The 19,726-nt window shown below is 32.2% G+C and overlaps 1 protein-coding gene and 1 long non-coding RNA gene across 2 annotated transcripts in view; one reads left to right on the top strand and one right to left on the bottom strand.

Moving 5' to 3' along the window:
- Positions 1 to 19,726, top strand: part of LOC146998298 (uncharacterized) — a 69,582-nt gene that overhangs the window by 29,737 nt on the left and 20,119 nt on the right. The gene's annotated exons all lie outside the window — the stretch shown is intronic.
- Positions 513 to 9,286, bottom strand: LOC118192508 (innexin inx2-like). The gene has a single exon (XM_035363501.2). It carries the CDS (start codon positions 9,148 to 9,150, stop codon positions 8,029 to 8,031), a length of 1,122 nt encoding a protein of 373 aa, XP_035219392.1. The 5' UTR covers positions 9,151 to 9,286; the 3' UTR covers positions 513 to 8,028.

Below are 19,726 nucleotides of genomic sequence, written 5' to 3'. Positions count from 1 at the left end.
CAGTCTATGTCAAAGCAGAATTTAGTTTGAAGTAGATTGGTTTCATATAAAGCTAAATAAAAGATTAATGCAAAAAAAGTTGCAATTTATTTGACGTTCTTTAAACTCTTCTCCTTTCTTTAAATTATAAAAAAAGTTTTTCATAGCAAAAATCTTTTAAGATAATTCTTTGGCATATACCCTCTGTCATATAAAGTAGTTGACCCATTTGCTGGAATGATTAATGCACCAATTTCCTACTGCATTATGCTGTTGCATTCATCCATACAAGATTTTCTAGCTTCATTTATCAGTGGACATAATTAGGGTTAATTAAGTGCTCCAACATACTTGGAAAGTTTTTTGCATATAGGAAGGTTGAGCAAAATTTCTCTAATGAACACTATAAGTAAGATATCTGCATTTCACAACTTCAGCTAATTTCACATTTTTTTAAATAATCATTAACGTCAACAACAAGTTATGAATGTTATGAGAGGCATTTTAGCAGATCCTATTAAAGTCAAAACAAATTACATATAAAATTCGCTTTATTCACTTATTCAGTTACAACAATGACAAAAATAATACACAGTTCAAAATACAAATTTTATAAAAATTGTTCCCCACTGAAAAACAAAAGAGAGCATTTCTTTTTTATAAGAAATGTCCTTAATACAAAAATAAGGCAACATTCATATCACAGCAAGACTGAGCTTTTGTAAACTCTACTTAGCCTTACTTAGTAAAGAAATACAGTGTGTTATGAACAATGTTGCCAATAACTGGAATATGAAAATGGGATGAAACAGATGTTACTAATAACACCAGTTGACAATAAATCAAAACTAATTATTACAGAATTGCATTTTTGAGAAACATCAAAGAGTATGACAAATGATCTTCAAATAGGTCTGTTTTTACTTGCATATAATATTTATGATTAGAAAACTAGAAATGTATACTATGCTATAAAAATTTAGAAAAGTCTTTGTTTTGCAAGTATTGAAAAAAATTTTGGTAAGATTTTACAGATCATATTATGAGATATTATAAAGAACATGAATGGTAATAGTAAGAACAATTTTAACAGTGCATACATTATATAGGAATAAAGTAAGTTGAGAATGTTTAACAATTTGCCTAAATCAAAATTTCTCAACAAATAAATATAACACAGGATATGTAAGGATAAAAATCATTGTCAATGTCTATCACAAAATCAGAATGTATACAATATAATTTCAATAAATATACTCTGAGAGTAAACTAAAATAAATGAATATTTTGAAATAGCACAGACATAAGAAAGGCGTATTTATACCAGAAGTCAATACTGTGTAAAAAATTTTAGAATAAAAATTCATTTATTTTTTAAAGATCAGTTGTTTTTTTACTCTGATTCCCATGTGAAAGCTGAAGTCACGCACAGTACACAAATTATTTTCAGAATTTTGGTTTAGATTTACACATTCAAAACAATAGTCTAAAAAACCGTATAATAACACTGTTTCTTGGCAAAAAAAAGTTCTTTTTCTCATTTACAGCTTTCATATCTAATGTTAGCCCTTTATCTTGTAGGGTGGTACTAATTCAGTATCGGATATGGAGGATTTGTTTCATATCATAACACTTAGTGCATTCAAATTAACTTTTCATAAAAATAATTAAATTAAACCTAAAATTGAATATTTTGTCAGCCATTAAAAAAGCATTATAATCTACATTTCAGCAGATATTAAAAATTTTAATCGCACACTAACAACTTCTGTTAGCTAGCTTTCTGTCTCATAAGTAATATATGAAATGTAACCTTATATGATTAAAACTTTAATTACATTATTACACAAACGCACTAAAATAATTATAAGATGATTTTTCAAAAGCCGAAACTTATTATTCACAAATATCACGCAAATAAATGCCATCAGTTGAATTAGGAAGGAAAAATTTCTATGCTTTAAAATTCAGGGTAAAGTGCAGAATCGCCCACTGCTTGGCGCGTTTTTAAGAATTGCACATACTCGGTATCCATGTGCACATCGACCTATTTTCACTTAAAAAAAACATCTCAGAATTGCACAAAAATGGCATTGCACACTCCCTTGACTTTATCCATGTACACATTGACCTATTTTCATTTAAAAAGTCAAAGAAAATTGACAAAAATCCAATTGTACCTACTCTTGTAAAGAGCGCCAAACAAACGCCAATCAAATAAGTGGCGATTCTGCACTTTAGTCTAAATTCAAAACTTTTTAATCACTTTAATTTTGTATCACCCAAAATTACTAAATGAAAATGACACTTCCATAGAATGTATGCTGCTATATCGAAGCATTTTTGGAGACAGACTTTTAATTTTTTAAAATTTCTTTCTGCAGAACCATCAATAAACGCAAAGTAATAAATAAATATTGCACTACAGCAAAAGGATTGCCGCCAGGAGACTTATTTCATCAATCACACCATTTTTAAAACCATGACATAGCATGTTTTTCGATTAGAAACAAACCAGATGCTCAAGAAAATTACGAGTGACAATAAGGTGCTTGTTTTTATTGAGAACAGAGGCAGCGTTATAAAAACACAAACAAGCAATAAAAGACTTATTAAAATGGCTTAATAAAAAGCTTGATGGAAAATAAACGTCGAGACTGATGCTGGCAAATTATTTACAGCGCCATTTCGAAGAACACGGACAACCAAGGCCTTTCTTTACCGGAAATAATATTTCCGCATGGGAACTGGGAATGACGTAGTTCCACGATTCAGATGATACAATTGACGACGTTGAAAAGTTCATTGGAGATGCGGGTATTGCATATGATAATTTAAAAAAAAAAAAAAACTGACAAAATAAATTCGGGTCTATTACCTAGTCAATAAAATTTCTGTGAACATAAGCAGTCAACCCTGGCAAAACTGCATACGAGTATCACAAATAATTTAAATAAATAAACGCATTTATACTGATCCAAGCTATGAATGACTATGAAAACCCTATTTTGAGTAATATTATTTAACGATGGCACTTTTTATGAAGAGTTTTAAAAGCAAAACGCACAAACTATTCAACTATATTTCGAAAATTTGCAGTATTAGTAATTCTAATCATGAATAACATAGCGGTATAATTTGATTAATTCTACTTGATACACATTTCGAAATAGGCAACATTTGAAATACTAATCATAAATAAAACAAAACACACAACATATTAAATAACATACATACAAAATAAAACAGTTACACAATACAACATCGTAGATAAATGTAAATGAGGCAGTAGCACTCCTGGAAACATTCTAATAATTTGATTTTAAATATTGCAATCGTTTGCTAACACAGTGAGACTAGTACTCATTCTTGTAATAAAATAAAGCCAGAATTAGATAAATAAGTAGTTTAATTCACAGCGATTAAAACCACATGTACAATTTGGAGATTTAAACTAAAAGTATTGGCGCCATTTTTTCCGCATAATTTCTTTCTCAAAAGCATCTTAAATATTTCTATTAATGGTTATTTAATATTTTGTTCTCAACACATTCTTTTTGGTATAAATCTAAATTTCTAATTTGCATACATTTCGCCCGAAAACTGGTAATGTGCAACTCAAATCTCTAACCTCTTCCACTTGAAAAATGAAATATGTTCTAAAATATTTAAATATTAACGCTCATTACACAAACCTGTAATATAGAAGGAAAGGAAGCTTTTTGTGCTCTATATAAATACACTTTTTAAACAAAAAAAAAAAAAGGAAAGTGTTAAAAAATTAGTTGAATCACAGTAAATATTTCTTTTTCTTCTTTTTTTCAATGCTAGAGAAAAGCATTTTGGTTTATAACATATCCTGCAAATTACACAAATATTGCCCCAAACTTCAAAGACAAGCAGATCCTACGTGACGTAAAGCGTTGATCTGATTGCGTCATTCGAACACAAAAGTAGTAGCGGGCACTGAATAAACACCAATCATCCATAAAAGAGGCAGGTGATAACCGAAAAATGTTGTTTCATCGCATGTTCGTTCAGGTATGGAATAAATTACTAAAAACTTTATTACAAACAGAATTCTTTTTCTCTCCCTTCTAGTTATTTTATCACTTACAGAATTTGATAACTTGAATACAAATTTTTCTGCAAATTCGTTTATTAAAAAAAGAATTAGCACTGCAAAGTAAATATAACTAAATTTTATACAGTATGCAGCCATAAAATATTCGTAATTTTTATTATATAATAATTTAGACCAAATTCATTATGAAAGGGGGAATGAAAGAATACTTTTTATACCATTTTTAATTTTCTTAACAAAGTTTCACTTCCTTTTAGAAAAAATATAGCTACATTAAAAAACGCATTTGTATATATGTGTGTATGTATTGCTTTTGCAGATTAAAGTACTCAAAACTGAGCTAATAAGAAATTTACAGTGCACCATTTAATTATGTATTAATTTTGTGCATTATAGAAGTTGCATTTTATAGTGAAATGTACCCAGTTAGGAGGACCTATGCCATAAAACTTTATATATTTTTTGTTTGTTGATACAGCATTTTAAAAAATTTTAAGCAGATGTGCATTAATTTCTAATAAAGTACATATTAATTAAATTAAAAGTTTTAAAAAAATTTTCTTCTATCATACTTAAGAACCTGTCTCACAATCACTATCAGAGTTCACATCACAATCATTACTAGGACCCAGAGATTCTCTCTACAGCACTGAACATTGCTCAGAAAACTAAAGAATTTTACCACTGCCTAGTGGCGTAGCTAGGGTGGGGCAAGGTGGGACACCAAATTGATGGTACGAAATTTTAGAAAGAAGTGTTTTCCATTCTTGACACACAGAAAGGAGAGCAAAATCTTCAGTTGTCTCCGGGTGCTGAAAACTCTAGCCACGCCTCTGTCACTGTCTACTTTGAAATTAAACAAAGGATAATGAATAACTATTAAGTGCAATAATAAAAGTTACACTTACTCAGTTTATAATTACATTATTCATTTTCAAAGAAATTCAGATTTATCTGCTTTACAACAAAATAGTTTCCAATTATATTATACCATAAAGAACTAGAAATCTTACACTTCACGTTTAGGAAGTGTAGCATCAAACAAAAATGAGACTGAAATCCATAATACAGCACTGGAAATTCAGTACCCCATGCCAGATATAAATTTTTACAATACATTTCCGTTTTGCATTTTAAAATAAGTATTACAGAACTTTTACATGACTAATCTTACTAAAATATGTACAGATAAATTAAGGATACTGAAAACGTTATACATCTTATTTCCATAGATTTTGAACTAATGGGATTTGAGACATATTATTGCCTTAAAGCAGGCATGTTCCTAGAGGGAGGGGGCATGTGCCTGCACACACAATTTTTGTGAACTCCTATATAATTCAATAATTTATTTTGGACTTTGGACAAAAATTGATACAGGATGCTGACCCAATATGGCATCCCAAAATTTTGCCACTTACATACTTGCGAGGGCAGTTGCTGCATACTTGCGAGGAATGGGACTGCTTTAACTACCTTCTATTCTACATATATCAATATAATACTCAGCATAGAAATACAAAAGGTATATTTTCAAGCACAGTGCGATGCAAGATATTTTGACGAAGGAAAATCCAGGTAATTCATTAATGAAATTTACAGTGCCCATGGAATCATATAGTTAGGTGCATTTCACAGTTTGAGAGCTGTATCAAATCATATGTGAATAGTGTGTCAGTTTTTGTCCAGTATAGAGGTGGCAGTTTATTCATCAAGAATAAATAATTTTCTTATGTATTTACAATTATATTAAAAATAATAAAACCTCATTTTTTAAGTTCACTGAGCATATATTTAAAACAAAATTACCAATAACTACATTATGATAAAAATGTCTTATATTGTTTTACTTCATCAAGTGAACATAAGAATATTTCAACAGAACTGTATCATTTCAATAATATGGACACCAGTGCATTTTGATTCCTTATCAGATAGAAAGAAATCAATTTCATACATTTAAAAAAATAAATAAATGATATGTAAAAGTTGGAATTTTTTCCAACCCAGTCACATCTTGAGGTTATCTCAGCAACACTCGAGATAAAAATTTAACTTTCGGTAAAAATTATACTTGATTTATGGATGGCACTCAGTATGTAAAGAGACATGCAGAACACAATATTAACACATAATAAAGAACTACAACTGAATAACTGATAATTAGAAATAAATTTATGCATTATTATTACTAAAATTAAATTAACAGCTACCAAGCTTATTTTATGTAAAGGTAAATATTTAATATTATTAATTAAAAAATTTTTAGCCTTTATGATATAAATGAATCAACATCAAAATTTTCAAAAAACTTCATATTTGCACTTAGTTCACTTTATAATCTTTCCATATTTTATAGTAACTTCTAGTTGGGTAAAAATTTAAAACAGCAAGTAAAATATTTAATATTATTGATTACAAATGAACTATTAAACACAATATTCCCATGGTGAAAATTGATATTTCTGATAACAAACAGCAGATAAGTACTCGTTATCAGGTACGCATTACACACACATAATATTTTTGCAAATCTGACAATTTACCAAATAAATTATTTATTTAACTATTTGTTTAAAAAATTTTATTATGTTTTCATTTTTGTTCATTATGATTATGTACTGAAAAGTTGAAATATCTGACATATATATTGCACAACAATGATTAATTTTGAATAATCTTATTATACTATCACTATGCATAAATATTAAACAAATATCTCTGTGATAACAGAATAAGACTACAAACATAACTTTATTATAATCTTGAACTATACTAAAGCATAGATTAAAATGATAATGCATGAAAACAACACTTCATTTAATCGTAAAAGATATACATTTGAAATGTAGCTCTATTACATTACAACAAAATTACTGATAGATAATAATCAAGAATAGATTTATTCTAATTAAAGCTGGCCAATTTTTTTTATTACAACATATCCTTTTTTTTTATTCATTTATGAAGTATCTTTACATTTCCAGTACTACATTTTTCCTATGGATTGGTGGCCCCTTTATGGAAAAAGATAGTTGTTATAAGAAAGCCCCGATTGGCAGTCTTAATTTAAATAACCATTTTCAAAAAATGCATTTGTCAAAGTTACAAATAACCTTTACTTAGCATGGAAAAACACAATTTATCAGCACAAAAACTTATTACAAATGACACCTGTTTAAAAAAAAAAAAAACTTGGCAACATATATATAAACAAAGTCTAAATACTTGTACGATTTTCACATAGGAAATACACATAAAATACTTAGAAAACATACAATGTAAGTAAAAAAATAGTATATTTTACAAGCAAACATAATACAAAAACAAAGATAAATAATTTAATATGTAGAATATAAAGTATTGCACACGTTTAATACAGCACTAATTAGAAAATAAGTTTTTGTCAATAAACATGGCAAAATACCTTACAACATAAACAAACTACTTCAGCAAATACACTAATGTAGTGAATAAAATTTACCAAAAGTCAACTGATATATCTCAACACAGAAAAGTGTAGTAAATATATCATACTTTCATGACGAAGTATCACAGTTTTGGGTAAAAAAATATTTTAATGACATCCCTTAACAACATTCAGATAAGCTGACATACAACTGTATGACATATGATGACATTACGTAAAAAATGATTTATTTGGAAAAATTGGCATTTTATGCAGTACTGTCTAATATTATCAATACATTACATCTAAAATGAAGTGAGATCACGAGGCTGTACGAGATATTCAGCTCATATGAAAAAAAGAAAAAATGATAATTTAGGAACAATAATATGACAACTACATTTAATTACTCCAGTGTTTTTCATAATTGTTCAGTATTTAATATTTACCAGCAATCATCTGGCTAAATACACAAATTTGTATAGAAAAAAAAATGTTTTCTACTGTACCACAGCTGAAATATAGTGCACAAAAAACATTCAGACATTCTCCAAACTTAAACATATGTTACATTCTCATTCCTGGATGAAGAAGGCTTTGGTATATAACCATTTTGTTCCAGAGCGGCTGCTAACTTTGCTATAACTGTACGATAATGAGATGCTTCAATATTCTTAGACAGTAAATAAAGTACAAACCAGTCACTCAGTTTTGAAGGCCCAATCAATCTATCTAGTGCACCTTTACTCGCCTGAGGTGCTCTAATCACCAAAATGGAATATCGTAGCATAGGCATAGCAGACAGCATCAAACGATATACGAGAACCAAAAGTGTAAGGCAGCAAATAAATACCATCCAGAACCATAAGAAAACAAAAATTTTTTCATTAAGTATATTCAGAGGCAGTAAACAAAGAGCATCGACACGCTGAATGTCACCTGATGATCCAAAATCATGGAATTGGCACTTCGTCATTCGAGGAAAAGCTTTTACTAAAGGATCCGTTCGATATTCTTGATCCCATTCAGTCCACTGCACAACTTTAATCCCAAAAGTAGTGAAGATATTACCAAGGAAAATGTCCAAAAGCCACATCTGACCAATAACATTGATAAATGAAAGTAATTCACAAAAAATATACTTTTTTAAATAGCCTTCAAAGTGACCCCAGTGGCTATGTAAGGCCTGTACTAACAGCTTGTAACTTTTCTCTTTTTCAGCACTAGGAAGCATAGGATCATGAAGATTCAAAGATAAAGCTTTCATCAGACCCTTTTCCCATGTCTTCCATAAATACCTTGGCAAATAAAAAAATATACCTTGAAGCAATAGCACAAAAGCTACCCATTGATAGTAACCATGGTATACTTTGTTCTGCCCAGGTTTATAAGTATCAATACCTGGATGAGGTACCTGAATTCCAACTGATGAGTTCCACGCATGTGGTAGTATAAAAGTGGCATGAATCCAGCAGAAGTTCTCTACAGCTTTTATTCGAGATACATCTCGCTGTATACAATGAATAGGTTCACCTAACAACTGGCGGCATGTCAAAAGCAGGCTACCACTCAATAGAATTAACACGGTCCAGCGTGAATGAAGTCGAAATATAGGTCCATCGGTGCAAACAGTACGTTGTTTTAGAAGACCTTTCAAACCTGCGAAAAGTGTTAGCATATTCAGTCACTTGTAAATTACACACAGAAAAAAATAACGAAACTAGCGCGTTCAACTTGCTTCGGTATACGGCCGCAAACCTCTCTCAAATCGCTCAACTTTCACAGCAATTAAACAACTCCGAATGAAATTTCGCGTCATATCTAAGCTCCGCCTTTCGCAGTGACGATTGCAGGGTTGCAATGACACTGATAGGGAAGAGAAGTTGAGTTTCACAATGACTATTTATCGCTTAATTTCACACTTTTGGCGCACACGGTGGCGTTTCCTTGTTTGAAACGGAAGACGAAGTTTCAAACACGTTATGTAATATGTCATGTAAGATACGAGTGTGCTTGCAACCCTCCTGGCCGTTAATAATGGGCACAAACACGTACTGATTGGAAGAATATATTCGCTGACAAATACTAAGGTATCTCTGAAAACTGAAATAGCTATACCGATGGATCTCTGGTCTAGAGAATTTATTCGCAATTTTGAGAGGTATTATTGGTTTGGTTTATTGGCAAAGTATTCTAGGGTTATCTGCCTAAGGGCTAGAGATGCCTTCATGACGGACTTTCTAAACAAAACTGGCTCGTATCCACGTTACACGCACAGAAAAACACGAAAACGTCCACTCAGCCAGCCCGTTCGCCTGAAAGCGAGCCAAAGTCGAACTAACGTGTTCAGCTTCTGCTTTACAGCTCGGTCTCTGGTTAGCAATTCTGAGAAGTTTTAGAAGTAATGTAGAAAGAAATAAGAATTCCATTTGCAGGCTAGCGCACCAGAGATAACAATGTTTTAATCTGTAAAGTGTTACCACTGCTCCCTTTCAAATCATTGAGTTTGTTAATTTCAAATCATTGAGCAAATTTCAACTCATTAGGAGCCGCAGGTAAAATTCAAGTATTCATGAGCAGCAACTATATATTTATAAGTACCAATTGCGCACACTTGTATACCATTTTAAAAGAACTAAAACCCTTAATACGTGGGTGGAAAGGGAAAACAAACAAACAAACAAAAAAAAAAAAAAAAAAAGAAAGATCTGAAAGGGCTCAGATTTTAACGGCTGCCCGAAAAGGTTTGTTAAAGTTGTTCTGCGCTCTCGCTGAGTTCGCAGTCAACCAGTTTGCTGTTGCACTCACTCATGCTTACGGATTTATTTTTTGTCTTTTTAGCTTTATTATTAAGCATAATTTTCTTCTCACTTACGCCGTTAAAATTCAACCGAAAAATTACGAAAATTTTAAAAGCGGCATAGTAGCGTATATTTAGAATTCTCGATGAAGTCAGAAGTGTGGCGTATATTTTTCAAGCTTGTCTCAGTTCATCATATTAATATACAGTTTTCTTAGAAAAATGGCTAGCAAAACCTTTTTTTTTCTTTTGTCTTTTTATTATTAACGTTTTGTGTGTTAAATTTATTAATTAAATATCATGTTTTTCGCACTTAGCCACAATAAATTCAGTTGAATAGCAAAATCAGCAAATATTTAAAAAATACATACCTTCGGAATTTCCCATATGCAGGCTAGCGCACCAGAGATAACAATGTTTTAATCTGTAAAGTGTTACCACTGCTCCCTTTCAAATCATTGAGTTTGTTAAAAATTCGTTAAAATGAAATATAAAAACTTTCGGCTCATCGCATATATAGAGTGCCCCCATGCCGCACAGACAGTATACATTTAGAAACACTCCAGCGGCCGAGCGGCAAAGTCGTTGAACACTGGTAGTTCGGTCCGAGGTTCGAATCCCGCGAACGGGGTGGCTGCATGGGTGTTTACGTGGTTTTCCCCATTTGTAACGTGTATACGAGCCAGTTCCCTTAGAAAGTCCTCCACGAAGGCATCCCTACCCTTAGGCAGATAGCCCTCGAGGCTTTGCCATAATCACACACGCACACACATTTATAAACATCCATGCCTTCTTCGGAATTCGAACCCGGGCTCTTCGGTACGGCAGTCAGCGTCGCTAACCACTATCCGTTTGAGCGGTATAAAGTTTGTTATCACCTTACTAAAAAATATTTGCTTACAGTTCATAAGCAACAAAATTTAACTTTGTTGTTGTGGCTTATCTCACTTGTCTGACAGTAACATCGGCACAAGCCAACGAAATTCATAGAGGGCAAGGAGTGCAAGATTGCATCTGTTGTTGGCAAGTGCCTTAAGCACCATACAGGTGACAGCACGACTTTGCTCAATTCCGCCCCAGTTTTGATGGAAAGCACCCTGGGGGGGGGGAACGGATCCGATGGTCTGTTATTCCTCTTCCCTTACCAGCAACCTTTCGAAAAGAATTTCTGCCCGCCGCATATTTAGAGTGTCCCCATGTTACACAGAAACTATTTACAAAGATCCATGCCGTCTCTGCGGTTCGGACCCGGGACGTTCAGTACGGCAGTCAGTGTCTAACCTAGTTGGGCGGCAAATTGAACTTTTCTTATGTTATGGAGACCTTCAAATACCGAACTTTTTTTTACACTGATTTCAAAATTTCTTACTGGCATTGTTTTTGAGTAAATATAAACTTAAAATATATATATATATATATTTTACATGCACAATTGGTCGTTCGAATCATCCGAACTGGCAAGTGTTTTAGATGCATAAGTATTCTCATAGTCTTCCGCGTACGGAACGTAAAGGATGAAAGTGTTCTTTAGAAAGTTCCACATAAAGACAGCCCTTCCTTTATCCAAACAACCCCATACTCAAATAATCCAGTCCATTACGATTAATAATAAATACCTGAAAATGCAATTCTAGTCGATTTTTTTCCCCCCACTCTAATGCATCCCTTTTTAGTGCTAACAGAAGTCGAATAACAATTATAGGAGTTCATTTCCTTTTATAACATATGCATGTTGTGCATGTACATCTTCCGTCCTAGTCACTTACAATTTTTAACATCTCTGAGGGGGGGGGCAAACTAGTATGGGATTTCAGAAAATCATTCTTAGTGACGTTAAGATGATTATTCTCAAGCATTATTACTTCAGAATGTTTCGAAAGAATTACGCTGTTTAAAGGTATACTAACATAACGTTCATATCTTGGACCTAAAAAAAAAAAAAGCTGCAAGTCAAAATTAGGAGACTATACTGCTTGGAAGCCTTATCCTATACGTAGTTATAAGAGATGTTAAGCAACGTTTAATATTATCATCTGAATTAAACACGTATTCACAATTTAATTAAATGTACACCAGGTATTTGGCACTTATGATGAAAGAACGAAAGATTAAGCGAAATATATATATATATGTCATAATAAAATTCCATAGTCAAGAATACACTTAAAATTCTAACTGTATGTTCTTTTCATTTTTTTAATGGCGACGTTCTTATTTGAAAGTACGTGGAATTAAATCCACAGCCCCGTAGTCAAGTTGTTTTTCCCGCCTTTTCTACATGTACAGTTATAGAATGTTCTGGAAATATTTAAAGCGAACTGGAATGGCTGACGAGGCTGACGTCATTTCTTGGAAGCTCCGCCTTTCCAGAGGCTATAAAAGGACTCGCAAAGGAATATCGGGGTCTTTTCTTTAATGTAACGATGCAGTAAACTTCATACAAAAAGTTATTAGTAATTCTTTTTTATTTACTCCGGAAATATGATTTTGTAACTGCTATTTCTCCTGACCAATAATAAATGGATCCTGTTTTTTAAACTTATCATCTGATAATTTAAGCTATGACTACATCTATGTTTCTTCACCAATCTATTTATTCCGGACAAAAGCTGGTACATCATTATATATATATATATATATAATGATATATTAGCTTTATATATATATGTAAACTATTATTAGATGATTTTGCAACAGGAAAAACAGTGTGTGTATTGTTTTTTCTCTTGCAAAATCATCTAATAATAGTTTTTTTATTGCCTATGCACTGCCTTTTGGTAGTCGCGAAAATGAAGCCGTGCAAGATTGTATTTTTATCGCAGATATAAGACCTAGAAGAGCAAACAAATAATTTCATGCAGTTTACGTTGCTAGTGCCCAATATGCTAGTGGAAATTATAATATAAGCCAACTTCTTTTAGAATGTCCGTCGAGAAAGTATTATTCTTTAGCCCTCTCAGAAATTAATAAATTGTCGTTAATTAACGTCTAATTCTAAGTTTATGCCGCATAACCGAGACAATGGTTAATGACTTTCACTGCCGTATCGAAGGGGCTTGGTTTGAATCCCGGAAAAAGCATGAATGTTTGTAAATGTATTGTGTCTGTGCGGCATGGGGACACACTAAATATGCGGGAAGCTGAAAGTCCTCTTGAGAGGATATTGCTAGAGAAAGAGGAGTAGGAGACTCTCAGACCCGTCCCCCTCGGGGTGCTCTCTCTCAAAAATTGTGGGCGGAACTGAGCTAAAGTTGGGCTGTCATGTATATGTCGTTCAGAGGTCTTGCCAGCAACAAGCGCATTTGCCACGATGAATGTCGTGGACTTGTTCTGGCCTTTCAAACAAGTGAGATTGGTAACAACACTCTAAATCTGTCTGCTTTTGTCATGCGTCAGATTATAACTAAAGATGTCTTTCGTAGATTTCATTCAGTGGAGAAAAAGAGTTTAATATGACATTGTATTAGGCATTGAATCCTGCTAATTACCATACCTAAAACAGATTTCGCCATAAGGTAGCGGTGATTTCCGGATGCGTTCTTTCCCGTTTCATCTTGGTGTCGAAATCGTGCGATTCATCCGCTGTTATCCTTCTTTCCCCTTCATTAATAATCCCTCTTGACGAAACGTTTCCAATGGGCCAAAATGGACGTATCCCAAAAGAGCTGTGATGATTTTATTCTCGATTTAACCCGAATCGAGAATAGTTTTCGATCATCATTCCCATATTAACCTTCGTTTTTCGCCCTTTTATATAAATGTAATGAATTTTGACGCTTGATCTTCCACTTCTTATGCCAAAACAAGGACATTAGCCTATTTTCCTATTTGATTTTTCTTAATGACCAGTTTCTAGTAGCAGATATATTTTTTTCTTTTTCCTTCGTTAGCTTATCGCACTGTACTGGTTATGTTAGTTCTTTTAACAAGGTCTTATAAAAATGGAATATATTGAAATTCAGAAGGGCTAAAAAGCCTTGTTTTATATGGCAGATCTTTTAGATTGAAATATACACATAAAAGCGGAAAGAAGCATTGGATTTACCGAGTTAACAATTGCAGTGAAAGCATTCTAATAGACGAAAAAGTCATGTATGCACAAGAAATGAAGCAAAAGCTGAAGTACAGAAACATAAAATGAGTAGTTTTAGAAGATGCTGGGAACAATTAGCAGTCATTCTGATTCTGACGATATGTAAGAAAATCTTTTGTTCATCTAAAAGTTTAGATTTCGTTTTTGGTGTACTAAACATTGAACCGATTCATCGATATGTAGAAATCGCCATAAGGCTCTTGGATGTTCAGATAACGTCGAAAACATCCTTTTTCCAGAAAAATGGTCTGAAAATGTTTTATTATTTAACGATAGTTAGATAATTATAATTATTGATTTTGGAACCGACAGTGATCTGAACAATTAAAAAAACGGATAATGCTTCGGTGACGCACTTTTCATTCAAGTCGTGTGCATTATAGTTTGGTAAGCTTCAGAGTAATCGTATAAATGTTAGAAATTCTGATGCCGTAATAAATATAATGGTAGTTATACATGCGTTTATTTCAGACAGAAAGAAAGAAACATATGAGAATCAGGTACTGTTCTGTTATCGGGAGCGGGTCCAGAAATGTATGTATGTATGCATGTACGGATGGATGAATGTGTTCATTTATGCATTCATGTATATATGTATCTGTGCCTGTACACGCATATTTAAACCCATACATACATACACAAGTACTTATATACTTATACTTCAGAATCCGGTCCTGATAACAAAAGAGTATCGATTGTTTTTTTTTTTTCCTTTATTGAGTAATAAAATCGTTTAGAATCGATTTTAAATTATTTATTAATTCTAGCTAAGAATACTTGTTAAAAAAGTTTTCCTTTCTTTCTGAAGAAAAGGCATCCAATGACATCCAATGCTTGTGGAAAAAGTAAAAAAATAAAAGTGGTCTAAAAATTAAATTTCACATTCGAATATGCTCTGCACTGGTTCATATTTCTTTAGAAGTAGTAGACGACGGGTTGTTACATATAACAGAAAAATATTTACGACAAAAAGAAAGAGAAAATTTACAATTATGGTCTCAGAATGCTTAGAAAATGACGTTATTGGTGCTATATGGAAGTGTTGTGATGAACGCCGTTGAATAACGATTGCTTAAAAAAGATAAAATAACAAAATAAGTAGAAGCCTTAGAAAAAGTCACCCAAATATATTTCAATTTATCCTGAGTTTACAGGAAGACCCAGGATATTACCCAGGATTTCTACGCAGCAAAATGGAAATGAACTTCTCCATTTAGAATAAAATTAAAGAAATATTATGCCATAAACAAAACAAAAAAAAAAAAAAAAAAAAAAAAAAAAAAAAGAGGCGCGCGCAGCTAGATGTTATAGCAGCCCCAAATACAAAATTCTGTCATTTCACTGCTAATCGTTTTTGAGTTATGTAACATATTTACGTAAGGACATCCCGTAGAAACTACGTCTGAAATACAAAATTGCAACATATTACGGGGAGTCATTTTTGAGCTATCTGACATACGTACGTATAGACGTAAAGATGGAACTAGTCAAAACAAAATCGAAACCGGTCAAAATGGGTTTCGTTGAAATCCGAAAATCTTTTTCGTCGAAATCTGAAAATGGAAATGTTTCGCGTTAATACTACTTCCTTTAGTTCGTAGAAGGAAGTAAAAACAGACAGTAGAGAATTTCAGGAAAAAAACTGAATAATAAATTTCAGTATTAAACTGTGTTAAAAAATTTTAAAAACTAAGTGATCAACTTTGAGATTAAGCTATGTTACGAAATTTTAGAAAATGGATAACAAACTTCAATAAAATAAATGTAGGAAGAATTCCTTTCGTTGCATTTTTAAGTAGGTACTGTATTATTTCAATTTACTAAAATGATAATGTAGTTAGTATTTTACATAACTTTTTTAACTATTTTCCCAAATTCTTTTCTAAAACACTAAAGAAACAGCAGTGCGTTCTGTTGGTAGTGAGCAGATTGTTGAAGAAGTAAATAAGAGTCTACAGAATATAAATGATATACAGAAATTTTGAAATAACGTTTATTTAATATATTTTCTTCTAACTTATGAGCACTTACGAATCCTGTTAAATATTTTATTACGTTTATTATTAATTATATTATAATACAATCTTTATTATTGAAATAAATGGAAAATAATGCTATTTTGGATAAAACGGGAAATTGTAATCATTTTGGGAGGCTAAGCAATTATCAAAAAAATTTTCAAGAATTTACATATATCATTTTAAGCCTCTTTTCGCCACTGATTTCGTTTCAAATTATTTAGATCGGTTTTGTAGCGGAGGCACATGGTTCGGTACATTTATTACTTAATTCAATTAAGTTCATAGAAATAATAAATGGTAAATATTTAACAATATTCTTAGAAAATTTATTATGTATTATAAGTTTATTATTTATAAGTATGTTTATTACTTGTTATAAGTTGATTAGCCCACAGGGCTATTAATTTTGTTTCTGCATTTTGGGTTGGTTCACTATAAAACGGCGTCTCACTTTTCAAATTGTTGTCACCAAATATTAGAGCCCAGATTTATAGTATATAAAGAAATTAAATAATGAAGAATCTGCATGAATGTATGTATGTTTCTCGCATTGTGAAAAAACAACGGCACATAGAGTCATCAAATTTTTAATAATGTAGTCCTTCACTCGAGGGTATCTGGAACCCCGAATTTGGAATTTGTTTTATAATCTATTTCATATTTTGTAAAACTTTAACGAATTTTTGATTAACAAACTCAAGGATTTCAAAGTGTTCCATTAACATTATCACCGCTTGCATCCTCCAAGCACGGATATTTTATGCACGAGGTTTCTTTTACAATGTCTAACAGTATTTTGCGTCGAATGACTTTGAATGTCTGTATCACTTTTCAAATCTCGTTTTGAATCCCCCGTGGAAAAAAAAAAAAAAAAACAAAAAAACAAAAAAAAAAAAAAAAAAAACGTTCTTTTGGGCGTAATATGAATTAATTTTATTTATTAGTCTTAAGGGGCAATTTGCCCTGAAGGACTATTATTTTAGTTTTGCATTTTGCATTGGTTCACTATAAATGTCCGATTCACTTTTCAAATTGTTGACACTAAATATTATCGCCCTGTATTATATTTAATGAAATGAAATAAGGAAGAATCTGCACAAATGAATGCATGTTTTTCGCATTATGATAAAACAACGGTACCTAGAGCCATCGAATTTTGAATAACGTATGTTTCCACCCGAATATTGGCATCTGGAAGCCCAAATTTGGAATTTGGAATTTGTTTTATTATCGATTTCATATTTTGTAAAACTTTAACGAATTTTTGATTAACGAACTCAACGATTTAAAAGCGAACAATGGCAACACTCTACGGAGGGACAAAAACCTTTTATCTCCAGCGGCGCGGAACTGTGTATCGGAAATTCTAGCCATGCTCATTTTAAAATTATTTTGCGATTTTGCTGTTGAACTGAATTTTATGGTTTAAGAGCGAAGGACATGATATTTAATAAATAAAGGTAACACACAAAACGTTTAAAAAAAAAAAAAAAAAAAAAAAAAAAAAAAAAAACGCTCCTTTGGACGTAATTTTAAATTTGAAAACTTTTAGATTTTTTTTTTTTTAAATATTATATTTATTTATTATTAGTTTATTCTTAGTAAGTTATATTATTTTTAAATCGCTCAGTTTGCTAGAAGTTTTTCTGCGTCTTGAAAAATAAATCAAAACGCTTATTCAGTATAGAATGGCAACATCATGCAGAGCTAGACGGCCTTTTGAATCAATCGAGGCTCTGCTGCACAAATCTTTTTTTATAATATGCTTTTTAGTTTTTCATTATTTTTATTTTAACATTAAAATGAATATTCTTAAAATAACACAGTAATAAGAAATTCATTGCAAGTGGCTATAAAACTAAATAATGTATTTATTATTCCTACCGAATAATCCCACTTCAAAATTTTTCATTTTACGATTTGTTCATAGTAGTCAGATATTTTCGATCTCATGAATCATATCATATGAATTGGAAGTGCACCTATTAGAAATATTTCGAAAGTGGCCTTTTACAGCGAACTTAATGTGGATGTCTAATATGAAAATACTCTCAAAACTGGAAATTTCAGTTTTGGAAAAGCTGAAATTAAACAAATTTATTTTATAGCTTCAAAATTACGACAAAATATTATTAATGGCTAAGCTTTCTGAGCTGCCTTATGGGATGTCTCGGAAATGCATGAAATGAAGGTAAAATCTTCCACTAATATTACAAAATAAAATTAAAACCAAAATATTTATGCAATATTATTTCTGTATATAATCATATCCAGCAAGTTCACGATAAAAAGGTGTTTTTCAAGCATGGTACAGCGGTGCTTGAGCACCAGTGTGCCTAGATACAGGACCCTACCCCTTGTAGAACAAATTTAAAAGTTTCGAATTAATACTGAAAAATAAATAGATCAAAGGTTCCAAGTACTTTAAGCGTCTTCTCGAAAGGTTGATGGTCGGAGAAGAGGAGGTGGAAGACCCTCAGACCCGTCCCTCCGGAGTGCTCTCCCTCAGAATTGGAGGCGAAACTCGGAAAAGTCGTACGGTCACCTCTATGGTGCTCAAGCCTGTTGCCAACGACAGGCGCAATCTTGCGCTCCTTGGCACGATGAATTTCGTGGACTTTTGATGTTAGTGTTAGACAAATGAGATAAGTCTCACACACACAAGTACTTTAAGCAATGATGAATAATGTCCAAAAGTTCGAATTTAGATGGGGAACTGCCAAACGCACGAAGTCCTTAAAAATAGCAAACGGCGAACACTTGTCCAAGTTTACGAATTTTGAAAAAGGTAGATACTTTGTTTAATCCTTGCTTTTCGCGAACAGAATACGCATTATGGCATCTTATAACTCTGTAATTTTTCGACTGCTGACTTGGCTTCCTTATTTTGCTGATGGAAACTACGATCTTTCCTAGGAATTTGCGAATTTTATCATCGAGTAGCCAGCTTGAAAACGTCATTTGGGTCATCCAGGGGTTGATCAATATTACCCTTCAATTTTTCGCTGTAGAGAGGTCTCCCTTGAGCCTTTTCGGATTATTCTCCCCTTTAAAAAAAAAGTGTAGTGCCGTTGAAAGCATTGACTTCAATGTTTTCTTATTTCTGGGAGTGGATGTAAAAGTATAGACTGTGTTACAAATAAAATGAGAGGCTATTTCCCGATCAGTCTCAGTTGGGAATAAAATTACTGAATCCTCCCGTCTTAATGTTCTACTGTAAACGAAACTCGTAAAAGGAAGTTTTGCGAACGGGCTCATTCGGAACTAAGCCATCTTTCCCACATTTCTCGCTTCTAAAAAATGTAGCTTCATATAGCAAATATGTGATATACGTGATTCT

Source organism: Stegodyphus dumicola, chromosome 3 (assembly GCF_044657685.1).
Source record: "Stegodyphus dumicola isolate Sdum_Otavi_A_Nest chromosome 3, ASM4465768v1".
Lineage (NCBI taxonomy): Eukaryota > Metazoa > Arthropoda > Arachnida > Araneae > Eresidae > Stegodyphus > Stegodyphus dumicola.
This window is presented reverse-complemented; position numbering and strand designations above follow the sequence as displayed.